General features: G+C 33.7%; 1 protein-coding gene and 1 long non-coding RNA gene across 2 annotated transcripts; one reads left to right on the forward strand and one right to left on the reverse strand.

Moving 5' to 3' along the window:
• Nucleotides 1-13,870: 13,870 nt before the first annotated feature.
• On the forward strand, nt 13,871-14,944 carry LOC134722832 (balbiani ring protein 3-like). Its single transcript, XM_063586462.1, has one exon. The coding sequence runs from the start codon at nt 13,871-13,873 to the stop codon at nt 14,942-14,944; it is 1,074 nt and encodes a 357-aa protein (XP_063442532.1).
• Nucleotides 14,945-15,564: 620 nt separating this feature from the next.
• Nucleotides 15,565-18,384, reverse strand: LOC134721565 (uncharacterized). Its single transcript, XR_010107881.1, has 2 exons — nt 18,035-18,384; nt 15,565-15,999 (listed from the first exon to the last, which is right to left on the reverse strand). It is a non-coding gene; the product is annotated as an uncharacterized LOC134721565 (long non-coding RNA).
• Nucleotides 18,385-18,726: the final 342 nt, after the last annotated feature.

An 18,726-nucleotide genomic window follows, 5' to 3' on the forward strand; every position in this document is an offset into this window, starting at 1 on the left:
CCCAGTTTTGGTGGGGTTCGTGTTGCTTAGTCCTTAGTTTTCTATGTTTTGACTTTTGTACTATTGTTTGTCGTTATTCGTTTTTTAGCCATGGCGTTGTCGGTTTATTTTAGATCTATGGGTTTGACTGTACTTTTGATGTCTTAATCCCCTCCTTTGATCTAGTAAACACCTTATTGACTTTCTAAAAATGATTTTTTTTCTAACAATGATCTTCTAATGTCTGCCTTCAAGTAATTTTTTGAAAAAAACACTTTTCAAATTATTGAATTATATCATTTTTTCTTTACCCTAAGAAAAGTTAGAACAGAGTTTTATACATCATATCTTGACTTACTTCTAAAAGTTAACAATGACGGTTGGTTGAAAACAAAACTTTACGATACAAGAGATGATATCCACTTTCCATTTTACAGAAATGTAAGACATGCAATGTTTTCTATGCAATATTCTGTATAATGAATATTTCCAACTCGGCACTATTGTTTATACTTGTCCGGGACATTGCTGATAAAAATAAACTGATCGTCGATACATAAATTGAAATTATGTATATGCGCCAGACTCACGTTTCGCCTACAAAGACTCATTAGTGAAGCTCGAATTAAAGACAATTTAAAAAGTCCAAATTTAGTACAAAGTTGAAGTGCATTGCTCAAATTCCTTAAAATACAGCAAAGGTTATATATTCCTGAGGTAGAAAAGCTCAATATTTCGAATATTAAAGACTTTTCTGTAATTAATCTTGTACATACATTTCACATTAATTATAAAAGGACTGTACACTTAATAGATAAAGGTAGATGTGGTGTGAGTGCCAATAAGACAACTCTACATCCGAATAGCAACTACTTGTGCTTACAATGCATTTCATCGTCAGTATTCGTTGTCTTTCGCACTATATCGTGCGGGGGAGAAGGTTGGCTAGCTTAAAACCAGGTTTTAGTTACTATGTTCTAAATAAAGAAAATGCATGTACCAAGTCAAGAATATGACATTTGTTTGATGTGATTGACCCAGGGGATTAAATAAGCTCATCATCGATACCATTGTATTCGCACCGGTCGCGCTTTTCGTCTACATAAAGACTAATCAGTGGAGCTCTCAACCTAAACAAAAATTATATTTTAAGTTCATAAGAAAATTATTACCCTTGGAAGAACTTTTGATAAAGTATTCTTTTAAAAAAATCGATGATCGGCTCTCAAAACATGCCAAGTCATAACTTCAATGAAACTTTGAAAAATTCATGATAATCAGACAAGAATTGGACACGCAGAGAGCTAAAGTATGCTGCTTTCTTTATCTTGCTAATCAACACTGAATTTCGGACATGTCTGAGACATTGCTTAGATGAATCTTTGAAAAAATATTCACAAATATCGTATAGTTCATGTGAGAGTACTTATGATGTACATTGGATAATTTCTAAACATTATCAATCGGCGCTTATTTTTGAAATATTTTATCAGCCTGAGTCTAGTAAAATATAAGATTGGAACTCAATACAAATTCATTTTTAATAATTGTTTGATATGAAAAAAACGTTACCTTGAAAAAGTTTATTTTGTTTACATTGAATATGACGTCTTAACTTAAAGAACGTCACGGCAAAATCCCTAACAACAGAACCAAAATCGGGAACGTTACGGTATTTCCGTTTCTTTTATTCACATGTTTCAATTAAAAAAAAATAATACATTCAGACTTCGTCCCGATTCACAGGTTATGTCTGCCTCATATTATCATCCACGACTTAATCCGTACTTACTGTTGAAATGCATAAAACGGGAAAAAGCTAACAAAAAATCATTGGACTCTTTTTTCAAAATTCAGTAATGAACATAGTTGATATACGTCTTCAACAATTTAAAACACATTTTACTTTTAACAATAACCTCAATTAACCCATTTCTCGTATCAAACATAAACTAAAAGAACTAGCCAGTCAAGGAATTTGTTTTTGTCCCGGCCGATAAAGCTGCTAATAATATTATTATTATTTCACGTAAATTTTACATTGAGGTTCTGAAAAAAGAAATTACCAATTCACCAACATTCCAACTGACTCCATTTTCAGAAAACGACATCTGTAAGAAACATCAACATTTAGCTACCGCTTTACAAGCAGAACCAAATACAATGAAAGTCCCAACTATGTATTGGCTTCCGAAGCTACACAAAACACCTTAAAAATATAGATTCATTTCATCTTCAAGCCATTATTCCAGTACTACTAAATTGTCTTTTCTTCTTACCAGTACACTTGGTACAATCAAAAACCTGATAACAGATTGTTCAAATAAGGCCTTCGAAAATAGTGGAATTAATTACTTTCGGGGTGTCAAGAAAACGTTGGAAGTACTTGATGAATTGCATGCTTATATTGGTGATTTTGAATCTGTTCAAAGGTTTGATTTTTTTACCCTGTATACCACATTGCCTCACATTCTCATTAAGAAAAAATTCACACACCTTATTAAATTGGCATTTAAAAAGTCAGAATGTGAATATATATGTTCAAACTTTTTTATGTCATTTTTTAGTAGCAATAAACAAAAAAAACTATGTCAATTGGACATGCTTTGATGCTATGTATGCCTTTGAATTTTTACTAGATAACATTGTTGTTTGCTTTGGAAATTCCGTATATCGTCAGGTTATCGGAATTCCAATGGGGACTTACTGTGCACCACATATTTTGGACCTGGTTTTTTTTATTGCTATGAGTTACAATTTATAACAAAAATCAGCAAAGATCCATCGAAACAACATCTGATAAACAAATTTAATAATACTTTTAGATATTTGGATGATATTTTGGCTCTCAATAATGACCACTTCAGTATGTATGCTAAAGAAATGTATCCTGCTGAACTTACTTTATGTTATATACTAACAATGACCACTGCCCTTTCCTCGATCTTGATATACATGTATATATCATTATCGGAAAGCTTAATACTAGAATTTATGTTAAAAGAGATGATTTTTCATTTTCTATCGTTAATTATCCATTTTTAGATGGTGACGTTCCCTTGTCACCAGCTTACGGTGTTTATATATCTCAATGTGTACGATTCGCTCGTGTATGTAACAATGTTTTAGATTTAAACGAGAGAAATTTATGTTTTACTGAAAAATTATTGCACCAGGGTTTTTGTTATCACAAACTAGTCAAAACAGAAAATATGTTATGATGGTATGATACTAAACCCCTAACGGGAAGGATTGTGCCTGATATGCATATGATGAAATCATGATCTTTCAGTCAGTTTAATTGAAGTCAGGAGCTGGCATGTCAGTTAACTGCTAGTAGTCTGTTGTTATTTATGTATTATTGTCATTTTGTTTCTTTTCTTCGGTTACATCTTCTGACATCAGACTCGGACTTCTCTTGAACTGATTTTTGAATGTGCGTATTGTTATACGTTTACTTTTCTACATTCGCTAGAGGTATAGGGGAGGGTTGAGATCTTATAAACATGTTTAACCCCGTCGCATTTTTGCGCCTGTTTCAAGTCAGGAGCCTCTGGTCTTTGTTAGTCTTGTTTTATTTTAATTTTTGTTTCTTGTGTACAATTTGGAAATTAATATGGCGTTCATTATCACTGAACTAGTATATATTTGTTTAGGGGCCAGACGAAGGACGCCTCCGGGTGCGGGAATTTCTCGCTACATTGAAGACCTGTTGGTGACCTTCTGTTGTTGTTTTTTCTATGGTCGGCTTGTTGTCTCTTTAACACATTCCCCATTTCTATTCTCAATTTTATTCCATTGATCCTACAAGAACAGATACCAACAGTAACAACTTGTTAGGTTTAAATGAGTTTAATGAATTTATTACAATCTTAATCATCAATTTCTTCGTATGTCGAAACTTTAAGGATTTTTTCTCAGTACCGTTTTGTTTTTATAAAGGGGCGCGACACCACTACTTACCATGTATGAAATAAGCCCCGCCTCCCTACTACCTTATATGGTATATAAAGGGACGTAGCTCCACTACTTACCGTGTATGAATGAAGCCCTGCCTCCCTACTAACCTAATATCAAATATTCACGGTCTTCACGCACGCTTTTAACCAATCACATTCCTAGAAATGTATAGTAGGTAAGATCATGTTATTTGCAATGTCTGCATAAGTCATTATCTACCTTTTGGGGAAAGGTGAGACTCCGATTTCAACTTAAATATCAATCAAAGACATGTCAAAATCTTCTTCATTTAACAACTTTTGCGTTCTTACAGTCAATAAGGCTCTAAGGTACATCAGACATCGTACAGAAAAAAGTCAAATCACAAAAATAATTTTATAAAATAAAAAATAAAATAATTAAAGAGATAGATGAGTTCAACATAGTCATTAAATTGTGTATTGTTTACTGAAGGGACATCATTTATATAGAAAAATGTAAAATTAAATGATATTTCTAGATTCTTTACTTTCCTCCTAAATAAAGGTAACAGAAGTATTCCGCTGTTCGAAAGTCATAAATCGGTTGAGGGGAAATACACCCGGTTAACATACTAACATAAATGCAAAAACATTCAGGACAGAGAAATAAACAATACAATTTAGCATTTCAACATGCTTAAAAGTTAAGTCTGCCAATTGATATTTTATTGTATGTTTTTCTATGTTGTGATGTTATGCTATTGTTTCAGAAAAAGGGAGACGGTTTGGATCCATTAAAACGTTTAATCCCGCTGCAAATGTTTGCACCTGTCCTAAGTCAGGAATCTGATGTACAGTAGTTGTCGTTTGTTTATGTAATATATACGTGTTTCTCGTTTCTCGTTTTGTTTATATAGATTAGACCGTTGGTTTTCCCGTTTGAATGGTTTTACACTAGTAATTTTGGGGCCCTTTATAGTTTGTTGTTCGGTGTGAGCCAAGGCTCCGTGTTGAAGGCCGTACTTTAACCTATAATGGTTTACTTTTCAAATTGTTATTTGGATGGAGAGTTGTCTCATTGGCACTCACACCACATCTTCCTATATCTATTGTAGTTATCAAAGGTACCAGGGACATAATTGTATACGCTAGACGCCCGTTTCATCTACATAACACTCATAAGTGACGCTCAGATCAAAATAGTCAGAAAGCTAAACAAGTATAAAGTTGGAGATTATTGATCACGCAAAATACCAATACAATGCGCCAAATACGGCTAAGGTTATTATCTCAGACAATCCTTAGTAAATAGAATAGTTCATACTTTTGCAAATAGTAAATGTATAAAAACAAATGACCATATAATTGATTTTCATGTCTACACCGAAGTGCTGACTATCCACCGAATAAAAACAAACACGTTAAAAAAAACAGCACAACAGAAGTACGCACTGTCTATCACACGACTGCATCGACGCCACAAAAGTGGGCACACGTAAATTTTCAAAATTTTGATATCCAAAATGTAGTTCAAAATAAAGTATGAAATTATGGTATTTGATGTGTTTTATAACAATTACAAGACTATTTATATAAAATTTTGTAAGTAATAAGATAATTAATTGTATAATGTAGCTATGTCAAAATTTCTTCTGGATCTAACTGTTAAACAAATAAAGTGTACGTTTAGTTGCTTAAAACTAAAATCTAACAATTGAAACGGGATGCGCCTTCATGAAGTCAGCCTTAATTGCTGACAACAAGGTTACCTTATCATCAAAGTGAGAGGGTTAGCGCTATATAACCATGTTTAATCCACCATTTTCTACATTTAAAAATGCCTGTACCAAGTCAGGAATATGACAGTTCTTGTCCATTCGTTTTTATGTGTTTTGTTATTTTATTTTGCCATTTGGTTATGGACTTTCCGATTAGATTTTCCTCTAAGTTCAGTATTTTTGTGATTTTATTTTTTTGTGATTTTATTTTTATAAGTTTTCTATCGAAGCTCATTATTTTCTAAATCTGTTAGAAGTAAATCAAATCAAACGAAAGATACCAAAGGCACATTCAAATTCATGAGTCAAACGCAAGCTGACAATGCTATGGCAAAAATGAAAATGAAGAAAAGATCCACAATCATACACACAACACAACATCGGCAACTAAAGACTTGACCAAGAACCCCTGCAAATATTGGGATGGTCTCAGGTTACAAGTATCCGGAATTGTAAGCAGATCTTCATCAATGCAGCATTTATACTTACCAGTAACGTTTTAAGAAATATTATTTTCTAATAAATCAGCGTTAATCATTAGAAAATTTGTATGTATAAGTTTACAGACCGACATACGACAACCGTTGGTGGAAAAGAAAAGATAACAAATGAATTTTCGTTGAAGATATAGGCATACGTGTTTAAATAAACTCATCATAGATAACAGTATTAATATTTCATATTTATAGCAGACGCGTGTTTTGCCTTTAAAAGATTGATCAGTGACGCTCGAATGAAAAATTGTTAAAAAGACCAAAACAAGTACGAAGTAAAATTATAAAAAATACTGAACTCCAACGAAAATACAAATTGGAAAGTTGCTTGAATGCAATATCAAAAGCTCATACACATCAAACGAATGAAAAACAACTGTCATATTCCTGACTTGGTCCATGAATGTCCTTACATAGAAAATATATTTTAAATTTATTTTATATAATTTCATTTTGCAAGAAATCGCCGAAAATTGAATATATGTCAACAGTTTTAATAATACATTTTTCAAGTGTTATGTGGCTTTTATCACACAAACAGGAAAATTAACACTATCTCTAATCCGTTGTCATATATATTAGACACAGGACGGACGTTTTCTCATTCTTTGTTTCCTCGCGAAGTCATCTTAGGGGAAATATGTTAACGGAAGATGAGCTGATGGTTACTGTTTCGACATTTGTCATCATCCGCTAAAATAAAAAAAAATGGAAACACTTTATGTTCGGGCTACATGATTTCTTATTAGTTGTTATGGGCTTAAAATAGCTTTTAGTGACTGCGAGTGCTCTCATATTTGTATTTGTGTCTTTTTTTGTATTTGTTAATTTTGATTTCTGTATATCGAACTTTATTTTCATGAACTATCCCCTTTACAGTATATCATTCTCCGCTTGTATTATGTACCGTAAAGAACTCTGGTTTTGCTAAATTGTTTATAAATTGTAAAACCTGAAGAATGATTTTGTAAAATTACTTACTAATGTGCATATACAGTTTTTATCATAATGATTAAATTTATATGTTATTCAAGCTGTTATTATATTTCAATTAAGTATTGCTATTAACGCAAGAATTCACAGATGGTTTGAAAAATATTGTATTTTGTTTTTCTTTCATAAATCTGTTTTTAAGTATTATAATAAGAAAGATGTGGTATGATTGCTAACTTTCCATAAGAGACCAAATGACACAGAAATTAACAACTATAGGTCACCGTACGGCCTTCAACAATTAGGAAAGCCATAACCACATAGTCAGCTATATTACTTTATGTATAATGTTCTGTTGTGGTTTCGGTTGAATACTGTGTGATGTCTGTTCAAATAGTTATAAAAAAGCCTTTCAATACCGTCATTGTCATAATAATTGTTTGGACTGGTATTGTGAAATAATTGTATAAATTTCAATGTTCGTTACTTAGTGTGTCACTGTTGGTGGTGTCCCGTTTGTCATTGGAGGAAGATGTTCTTTGTTGTTTCACGGTTTGCATGTTGTGTCCACTTTTACATTATTTGTTGGTGTGTTTCTCAAATAAGTGTAATTGCGTGTGTTTGTGAAGTATTTCTGTAACGAAGTGTTGTCATTTCAACGATTCTTTCAAACATTGTCATATAAGCGGGAAGTTTGGTTAGCAATAACTAGAGTGCACACGCTGAAATGTCTCGCCTTCTTTACTGATTATTTATAAAAAGCTTTACTACAACCATGGAAGTATTATATTGTCAATATAATACTTCCATGCTACAACTATCACATAAACTTCACATGATCCAAGAAAATGAGATCAAGGTCATATAAACCATGGAAGTATTATATTGACATAATACTTCCATGTATAAACCAAACAAAAAATACATGTACGCCTTAAAATCAATCAATTCACTAAATATACACAGCTACTTTTGCATAGGTACTATTTCTGTACTAAAAATATGTAGTACTTGAAATTTACTTTTAATATTCAGTACTATTTTGTTACTTTAAAATAATTTTAATATTTAGGTACCTGTATTTTACATTACTTTATTTGTACTGGAAATTTGGGTACTACAGATTTTTGGTTACTACCGTTACATTTTCAGCATTTTGAAAGTTTTTCTATTTCAAGTCTCTTAAAATTCTTGTTTTCAAACATGGAATATTGTATTATTTCTGTACCAAAATATTTAGTACAAATCAAGTACTGTAAAATACAAGTACCTAAATATTACAATAATTTTAAAGTAAAGAAATAGTACCAAATATTAAAAGTAAATTTCCAGTACTACATATTTTTAGTACAGAAATAGTACCTATGCAAAAGTAGCTACGTAGTTGACCTATTGCTAACAGTTTTTAAGAAACAGACTTAACCAAAAAAAACTAAACATTTACCAATAAACCAAGAAAGTTGGGTCCAATGTCAAATAAAACCTGCGAGACTGACATGCTCATCATAAAATATTTCTATACACCAAATATAGTTGACCTATTGCATATAGTATAACAAAAAAGTAACTTTGACCACTGAACCATAAAAATCAGACCATGGGCAGATGACACCTGCCAGCTAGACATGTACACCTAACAATCATGCCATACACCAAATATAGTAGAACTGTTGCATACAGTATAAACAAAACAGACCAAAACACAAAAACTTAACTATAACCACTGAACCAGGAAAATGAGGTCAAGGTCAGATGACATCTGACAGTTGAACATGTACACCCTAAAGTTCTTCCATACACCGAATATACTAGACCTATTTCTTATAGTATCTGATATATGGACTTGACCAGCAAAACTTAACCTTTGTTCACTGATCCATGAATGAGGTCAGAGTCAAGTCAAAACTGTCTGACGGGCACGAGGACATCGCAAGGTATGCACATACCAAATTTAGTTATCATACTACTAAAAAAAATTAACATTAAATCTTAACTTTTTTTTCGAATAGTCACTGAACCATAAAATGAGGTTAAGGACATTTGACAGACAGAAACTTCGTAAAAAGAGGCATATATATATATATATATATATATATATATACAAAGTATGAAGCATCCAGTTCTTCCATCTTCTTAAATATAAAGCTTTAAGAAGTAATACCCTAGTCCCACTAGGCCACGATCGCACTACGATCTGTGAAAAAAATGCAAATATTGATGATCGTGGTACGGTCGTGTATGTCGCAGTAAGGTCGTGCAACGGTCGTGGTGAGTGCTTCAAGATCGTGAAGAGCGTGGACAACTTTGAACATGCTCAAAACAATCGTGGTATGGTCGTGGCGAAATCAGGTCGTAGTAGAAGTGTATTGAGAGCGCACTTAGATCGTAGTAAGATCGCAAAGATCGCTGTACAATCGTAGCGAGAGCGTAGCGAAAGCGTGATTCTATTCGGAGAGATTGCGCTACGATCTCACAGCGACGTTATGACGACCTTACTACGACCATTACGTTCTCACTGCGACCTAACTACGCTTCCACTAATACTTTACCACGCTGTTCACGACCATAGTACGATTCTAGCACGCCCTTGCCGTCCTTATCACGCTCTTATCATGACCTTACTACGTTCACATCATTTCTATTGTCATTTTCACATAAAATATATAAAAAAACTCTCTAGATTTTGTTTGTCTGAATGTATTTATTCATTTGCTCTAACGGCTCAACCATGCTTCTCGTTTTTATATAGATTAGACCGTTGTTTTTTCCCGTTTAAATGGTTTAACATTAGTATTTTTTTGGGCCCTTTATAGCGTGCTGTTCGGTGTGAGCCAAGGCTCCGTATTGAAGGCCGTACCTTGGCCTATAATGGTTTACTTTTATAGGTTTTTACGTTGATGGAGAGTTGTCTCATTGGCACTCATACCACATCTTCCTATATATATTGACACATCTGTGTCATATTGACACATCTGTGTCATCTCTGCTACCTTCACGAAAATATCGTCATTTGAGCTTTATGGACCAGCAGTAGGTTGTAATTTAGGTTTGATTTGTCATCTCTTGATGACAAGTATTATACTACTTACATTTGTATGTGTATAGTATCAGTTTAATTGGAGTCTGGAGCTGGCATGTCAGTTAACTGCTAGTAGTCTGTTGTTATTTATGTATTATTGTCATTTTGTTTAATATTTTCTTTAGTCACATCTTCTGACATCAGACTCGGACTTCTCTTGAACTGAATTTTAATGTGCGTATTGTTATGCGTTTACTTTTCTTCATTGGCTAGAGGTATAGGGGGAGGGTTGAGATCTCACAAACATGTTTAACCCCACTAATGTTGCGCCTGTCCCAAGTCACGAGTCTTGTACTATTTTTAATTTTAGTTTCTTGGAGTTTAGTATGGCGTTCATACTTTGGTCCCTCTATCTCTACATCAACCCCTACCACCACGCCCATGTGTTCTAGTGGATTTTGGTGGCATGACTGTATTATTTCCGAGAAATCTCCGTTTTAATCAGAAATAGAAGGAATGGAACTATATTGATATGAAACACGATATTGACGGTATTGCTGATAACGTAGTTAGATCGCGGTATGAACGTAGTATAATCGTGGTAAGAACGTGCTATAATCGCAGTAAGATCGTGTTGCAATCGGATAACTCGTGGTATGGTCGTAGTGAGAGCGTGAAGAGCGTAGAAAGATCTTTATAAGCTTTGTGAGGTCGCAGAATAAGCGCGGTGAGAACGTGGTTTAATCGTAGCGGGATCGTTGTAGAAGCGTAATTAGGACGTAGTAGCATCGTGAAAGCAACGAAAATTAACATTTTCATGCCCTTCATACCGCGACCTCACCACGATCTAAATTTATTTTAGATCGCGGTGAGCGTGGTGCGATCGTGGTCTAGTGGGACTGGGGCTTTAGATAACGCCACCGTAGCCGCTGCCGGATCACTATCCCTATGTCAAACTTTCTGCGACAAAAGTCGCAGGCTTGACAAAAACCAGGTTCAATCCATACTTTTTTCTTGATATGTACTGAACAATGTCAGGAATATGGCAGTTGTAATTAAAAAGATCGTTTCTAAGAATATTGGCGTTGGGTTTTGTTGCACTTCAGTGTTTCTGATGTTCCAGTATTTTCCTCTTATAGTTGATGTGTTTTTATATTTGTAAGAATTGAAAATGGATGTGCTTGCCTTGTAAGAACTGAAAATGAATGTGCTTGCCTTGTAAGAACTGAAAATGAATGTGCTTGCCTTGAAAGAACTGAAAATGAATTTGCTTGCCTTGTTAGATCTGAAAATAAATGTGCTTGTCTTGTACATTTTTTTGTAAGAACTGAAAATGAATGTGCTTGACTTGTAAGAACTGAAAATGAATGCGCTTGCCTTGTATCAACTGAAAATGAATGTCCCTGTCTTGTAAGAACTGAAAATGAATGTGCTTGCCTTGTAAGAACTGAAAATGAATGTGCTTGCCTTGTAAGAACTGTAAATGAATGTGCTTGCCTTATAAGAACTGAAAATGAATGCGCTTGCCTTGAAAGAACTGAAAATGAATGCGCTTGCCGTGTAAGAACTGTAAATGAATGTGCTTGCCTTATAAGAACTGAAAATGAATGCGCTTGCCTTGAAAGAACTGAAAATGAATGCGCTTGCCTTGAAAGAACTGAAAATGAATGCGCTTGCCTTGTAAGAACTGTAAATGAATGTGCTTGCCTTATAAGAACTGAAAATGAATGCGCTTGCCTTGAAAGAACTGAAAATGAATGCGCTTGCCTTGTGAGAACTGAAAATGAATGCGCTTGCCTTGAAAGAACTGAAAATGAATGGACTTGCTTTGTAAGAACTGAAAATGAATGTGCTTGCCTTGTAGCAACTTAATATGTCTTTGCCTTGAAAGAACTGAAAATGAATGCACTTGCCTCGTAAGAACTGAAAATGAATGTGCTTGCCTTGTGAGAACTGAAAATGAATGCACTTGCCTTGAAAGAACTGAAAATGAATGCGCTTGCCTTGTAAGAACTGAAAATGAATGCGCTTGCCTTGAAAGAACTGAAAATAATTGCGTTTGCCTTGTAAGAACTGTAAATGAATGTGCTTGCCTTATAAGAACTGAAAATGAATGCGCTTGCCTTGAAAGAACTGAAAATGAATGCGCTTGCCTTGAAAGAACTGAAAATGAATGGACTTGCTTTGTATCAACTGAAAATGAATGTGTTTGCCTTGTAGCAATTTAATATGTCTTTGCCTTGAAAGAACTGAAAATGAATGCGCTTGCCTTGTAAGAACTGAAAATGAATGTGCTTGCCTTGTAAGAACTGAAAATGAATACACTTGCCTTGAAAGAATTGAAAATGAATGTGCTTGCCTTGTAAGAACTGAAAATGAATGCGCTTGCCTTGAAAGAACTGAAAATGAATGTGCTTGCCTTGTAAGAACTGAAAATGAATGCGCTTGCCTTGTAAGAACTGAAAATGAATGCGCTTGCCTTGTAAGAACTGGTAATTAATGTGCTTGCCTTGTAACAACTGAAAATGAATGTGCCTGCCTTATAAGAACTGAAAATGAATGCGCTTGCCTTGAAAGAACTGAAAATGAATGCGCTTGCCTTGTAAGAACTAAAAATGAATGCGCTTGCCTTGAAAGAACTGAAAATGAATGGACTTGCTTTGTAAGAACTGAAAATGAATGTGCTTGCCTTGTAGCAACTTAATATGTCTTTGCCTTGAAAGAACTGAAAATGAATGCACTTGCCTCGTAAGAACTGAAAATGAATGTGCTTGCCTTGTGAGAACTGAAAATGAATGCACTTGCCTTGAAAGAACTGAAAATGAATGCGCTTGCCTTGTAAGAACTGAAAATGAATGCGCTTGCCTTGAAAGAACTGAAAATAATTGCGTTTGCCTTGTAAGAACTGTAAATGAATGTGCTTGCCTTATAAGAACTGAAAATGAATGCGCTTGCCTTGAAAGAACTGAAAATGAATGCGCTTGCCTTGAAAGAACTGAAAATGAATGGACTTGCTTTGTATCAACTGAAAATGAATGTGTTTGCCTTGTAGCAATTTAATATGTCTTTGCCTTGAAAGAACTGAAAATGAATGCGCTTGCCTTGTAAGAACTGAAAATGAATGTGCTTGCCTTGTAAGAACTGAAAATGAATGCACTTGCCTTAAAAGAACTGAAAATGAATGCGCTTGCCTTGTAAGAACTGAAAATGAATGCGCTTGCCTTGAAAGAACTGAAAATGGATGCGCTTGCCTTGTAAGAACTGAAAATGAATGCGCTTGCCTTGTAAGAACTGAAAATGAATGCGCTTGCCTTGTAAGAACTGAAAATGAATGCGCTTGCCTTGAAAGAACTGAAAATGAATTCGCTTGCCTTGAAAGAACTGAAAATGAATGGACTTGCTTTGTATCAACTGAAAATGAATGTGTTTGTCTTGTAGCAATTTAATATGTCTTTGCCTTGAAAGAACTGAAAATGAATGCGCTTGCCTTGTAAGAACTGAAAATGAATGTGCTTGCCTTGTAAGAACTGAAAATGAATACACTTGCCTTGAAAGAATTGAAAATGAATGTGCTTGCCTTGTAAGAACTGAAAATGAATGCGCTTGCCTTGAAAGAACTGAAAATGAATGTGCTTGCCTTGTAAGAACTGAAAATGAATGCGCTTGCCTTGTAAGAACTGAAAATGAATGCGCTTGCCTTGTAAGAACTGGTAATGAATGTGCTTGCCTTGTAACAACTGAAAATGAATGTGCCTGCCTTGTAGCAACTTAATATGTCTTTGCCTTGAAAGAACTGAAAATGAATGCGCTTGCCTTGTCAGAACTGAACATGAATGTGCTTGCCTTGTAAGAACTGAAAATGAATGCACTTGCCTTGAAAGAACTAAAAATAAATGCGCTTGCCTTGTAAGAACTGAAAATGAATGGACTTGCTTTGTAAGAACTGAAAATCAATGTGCTTGCCTTGTAAGAACTGAAAATGGTTGTGCTTGCCTTGAAAGAACTGAAAATGAAGTTGCTTGCCTTGTTAGAACTGAAAATGAATGTGCTTGTCTTGTACATTTTTTCGTAAGAACTGGTAATGAATGTGCTTGTCTTGTAACAACTGAAAATGAATGCGCTTGCCTTGTATCAACTGAAAATGAATGTCCCTGTCTTGTAAGAACTGAAAATGAATGGACTTGCTTTGTAAGAACTGAAAATCAATGTGCTTGCCTTGTAAGAACTGAAAATGGATGTGCTTGCCTTGAAAGAACTGAAAATGAAGTTGCTTGCCTTGTTAGAACTGAAAATGAATGTGCTTGTCTTGTACATTTTTTCGTAAGAACTGGTAGTGAATGTGCTTGTCTTGTAACAACTGAAAATGAATGCGCTTGCCTTGTATCAACTGAAAATGAATGTCCCTGTCTTGTAAGAACTGAAAATGAATGTGCTTGCCTTGTAAGAACTGAAAATGAATGTGCTTGCCTTGTTAGAACTGAAAATGGATGCGCTTGGCTTGTAACAACTGAAAATGAATGTGCCTGCCTTGTAACAACTGAAAATGAATGTGCTTGCCTTGTAACAATTGAAAATAAATGTGCTTGCCTTGTAACAATTGAAAATGAATGTGCCTGCCTTGTTAGAACTGAAAATGAATGCGCTTGCCTTGTAACAACTGAAAATGAATGTTCTTGCCATGAAAGAACTAAAGATGAATGTGCTTGCCTTGTAACAACTGAAAATGAATGTGCTTGCCTTGTAAGAACTGAAAATGAATGTGTTTGCCTTGTAAGACCTGAAAATGAATGTGCTTGCCTTGTACGAACTGAAAATAAATGAACTTGCCTTGTAAGAACTGAAAATGAATAACCTTGTCGAAGATAATATGATGTAAGGATTATTCCGACCAATAAAATAACATATGTTTATTATTGGAGTGTCCTTATTTACAACACTACATAAGAAAAAAGTAATTGATATTCACTATGTATTTATTGCAATGTGGGCATATTATATCAATCGCAAAAGACCACAAAGGAGATGATTGTTTATTCAAATTAAATGTCCAAATTAAATGTGTTTTTCGAGAGAATAAAATGCGGTTGTCATATAGGCAGACTTTTGCCTAGTGTATATAGTGTGTAGTACTCATAAAAAGGTTTGATATTTAGTGTAAGGAGTTTGTTTTTATGCCCCGTTTATGGACATAATGATGTTTGGTCTGTACGTATGAGGACCAAAAAAAATTATGTCAAAGACGATTTTGATAAAGATGAAGTTCAATAAACTAGAAACTTAGTATACATGTTCCTTTTTATATTCATTTCTAACTTTCATGCCGATTGAGCGTTGACCCCCAACGTCACGGTCCACTGAACATAAAATATGATAGTGTGAGATAGGCATCCGCATACTATGGACACATTCTTGTTTGCATATTGGCTTTGCAACAAACGCGCTGAGTCTTAATTTTTTATTGCCAAAGTACAGAAAAGATTACATCTGTTCACTATAAAAGACTATACTTTAAGTTTTAACAACATGCTAAAATTATAAACATTTCCAGAAAATAAATATAAATACAATGACTTTAAAATATTCGTATATAAGGGTTTGTAAATTGTAAAACAATCCTGGATTAATTTATAGTCCATGAAGTCTTAATAAATTCCTAATAGCATTTCCTGTCTGTGTTTTGAAAGTATTCATCTCTTGTCGTAGACGGGACACATCATTCTTCAATGTCCGAATTTCTCTTTCTGATTTTATATTTTTCTGTAAGAGGTCGTTGAATTCTGGAAACATTTCCAGCACCGTAGTGGATACTCCGTGCGACACATTGAACATGTTGGCGACCAAAAGAACAATACACACAACGTACAGTTTCGGCATTTCTACAAAAAAAAGATTTAAAAAAATGAAACATTGAATAATAATATCATTCAGAAAAAAAAATCATCATATAAAAGTTTTTTTCGGTCATACATCAGAATTACTATATTAAAATATAACTATTGTTTTGTAGTTGTGTGTTTTCTTTCTACGTGTGTTTTCGGTCTTGCATTATGTTGACAGAATATTATATCACTTGTTTTTGGTTTGTTTTTTGTGTTCTTTTTTTTGTGTCGGGGGGGGGGGGGGGGTCAAAATATATAAAATGTGTGATGCATTAGGGACCTGTTCATACTTATTGGGGGATGGGACCGGTGCAATTCATATTTCTCCCTTTAGAAAAATCTATGTCCTACCCTCTGAATGTACCCAAAAAAGTTTCTGTCCTTTATGAAATATCTACTAAATAAGTATATGTCCTATCTAAACTAGTATGAATAGATTAAGCAGACTTGTACTTCATTTTTTATCAGACTTACATAGATCAAATAAAGTAGTCTGATTTTTTCTAGAATTTTAAATGATCTCCTTGAAAAAGGAATTTTAAATGATCTCCTTGAAAAAGGCAAACAAGATCCCTTTTCAATTTCACGAAGAGTAATACAATAAAATATTTTATGAGCAATTTGTATTATCTTTTTTTTTTAATATAATTTTTTTCTGTCTTTTGACTGTCCTCTAAAAAAATTGTTTAGAATGTTTTATTGTTAAATAGTATTTCTTATTTTTAAAGATATGTATTTCATTTATTCCTTCCTTTATTCAATGATTTGTATTTGGTTAATTTGTACCACACTAATGGCAGTATATTATGTCACTTTAAATCACATAGAATGATTAATTGTATAATTTTGGTTTGTTATTTTTATTTTTTTATGCATATAAAAAAAATGTGGTATGATTGCCAATGAGACAACTATCCACAAAAGACCAAAATGACACAGACATTAACAACTATAGGTCACCGTACGGCCTTCAACAATAAGCAAAGCCCATACCGCGTAGTCAGCTATAAAAGGCCCCGATAAGACAATGTAAAACAATTCAAACTAGAAAACTAACGGCCTCATTTAAGTAAAAAATTAACGAAAAACAAATATGTAACACATTATAAACAAACGACAACCGTTGAAATTACAGGCTCCCGACTTGGAACAGGCACATACATAAATAATGTGGCGGGTGTTTATTTTTTTCAACCTTTTCAAAATCATTTCATGATATAAACATGATATTAATATCTAGCTTTGTAATTGTATTTCCTTTTTTGTTACTTGTTTTCCATCAATTAATCTTGTTTATTTTGTTGTATTTTTGTATAATTTGTATAGCCCATTTTTCTACATTCATATATATGCCATATTAAGGTACAATGTAGCACAATACAAATATTTTTCACACCCAATCAGACGACTTTAAACTGATGTAATTCATTTCATCCTTCTTTATATTTTATAAATGAGGTACTAAAAGAAAGAAGAAAGATTAATCTTTCAAATTGTGATAATTTTACTATGACATGATTTTACATAATTAATTGTTATGTAATTAGTTGTTATATTGTGAAGTTCACTCTTGAATGAATTTAGCGTCTTTGTTATTTATAGCATCCCAAAATATTTTATAGATTCTTGTACAAAACAGCTTGACCTCCAAAACCATGTCTCAGATTTCCAAAAACATCAGTAGAACAAATTGTATACCCAATTGAATTTAGTGATCACTTATGAATTGATGTTGCAAACTTCATTGAAGATTTATGAAAGAATGAAAACAATAGCAAAAATGTGAGGCACGGTTTTGGGGTCAAACTGTGTTGTGTGCAAGAATCTATAAAATATTTTTGGATGCTATGAATAACAAAGAAGTTAAATTCATTCAAGTATGGACATCACAATATAGCAACTAAAAGATAAAAAAAAAATTCAATGCAGGTTTTATACGACCCTACGCGACACCAGCTTGAGCAGATATATTTGCAAAAATAGTTTGAATGCACCCTCTTAATTGTAACACCATCTAATTCAATGAACATACCTTAGATTCTCACGGATCACAAATGTATACTATAATCTTTCAATACAACAGTACCAGTACAGTATTTAGATATCTGTTTGTGTCGTGTGTCCTTATACGTATACGTTCACATATATTTATAAACAAATTGGTCGCTCTGCGGAAACACTCTTAGTCACTTGTTAAAAATCAATCCATGGCTATACTTTCAAATATCGATTGTTATGCCTCATCTACGATAGTAGCGGGGAATTGTTTGCCGGTCTATGCGTCCGTTCGTTTGTCCGTCCGTCCGTCTGTTTGTACCGCTTCAGGTCAAAGTTTTTGGTCAAGGTAGTTTTTGATTAAGTTGAAGTACAATTCAATTTGAAACTTAGTACACATGTTCCGTATGAAATGATTTTTTTCTAATTTTAATGTCGAATTAGAGTTTATACCCAAATTCCACGGTCCACTGAACACTGAACATAGAAAATTATAGTGCGAGTGGCGCGTCTGTGTACTTTTGACACATTTTTGTTTTTAAATCATGTTCGTTGTTTTATGGTATGCGTATATTTATGAAATTTGCAAACTAAATTAATCAAATGGCTTCAAAACAATACTGAAAGAAACATGTACATGTGTTAATGCCATCTAAAATCATATCTATTGTAATATTTATTTCTTTTAAGGTTACAGTTGATTAGAATCTTAGTGTAGAAAGTATGGTT

Source organism: Mytilus trossulus, chromosome 6, assembly GCF_036588685.1.
Source record: "Mytilus trossulus isolate FHL-02 chromosome 6, PNRI_Mtr1.1.1.hap1, whole genome shotgun sequence".
Lineage (NCBI taxonomy): Eukaryota > Metazoa > Mollusca > Bivalvia > Mytilida > Mytilidae > Mytilus > Mytilus trossulus.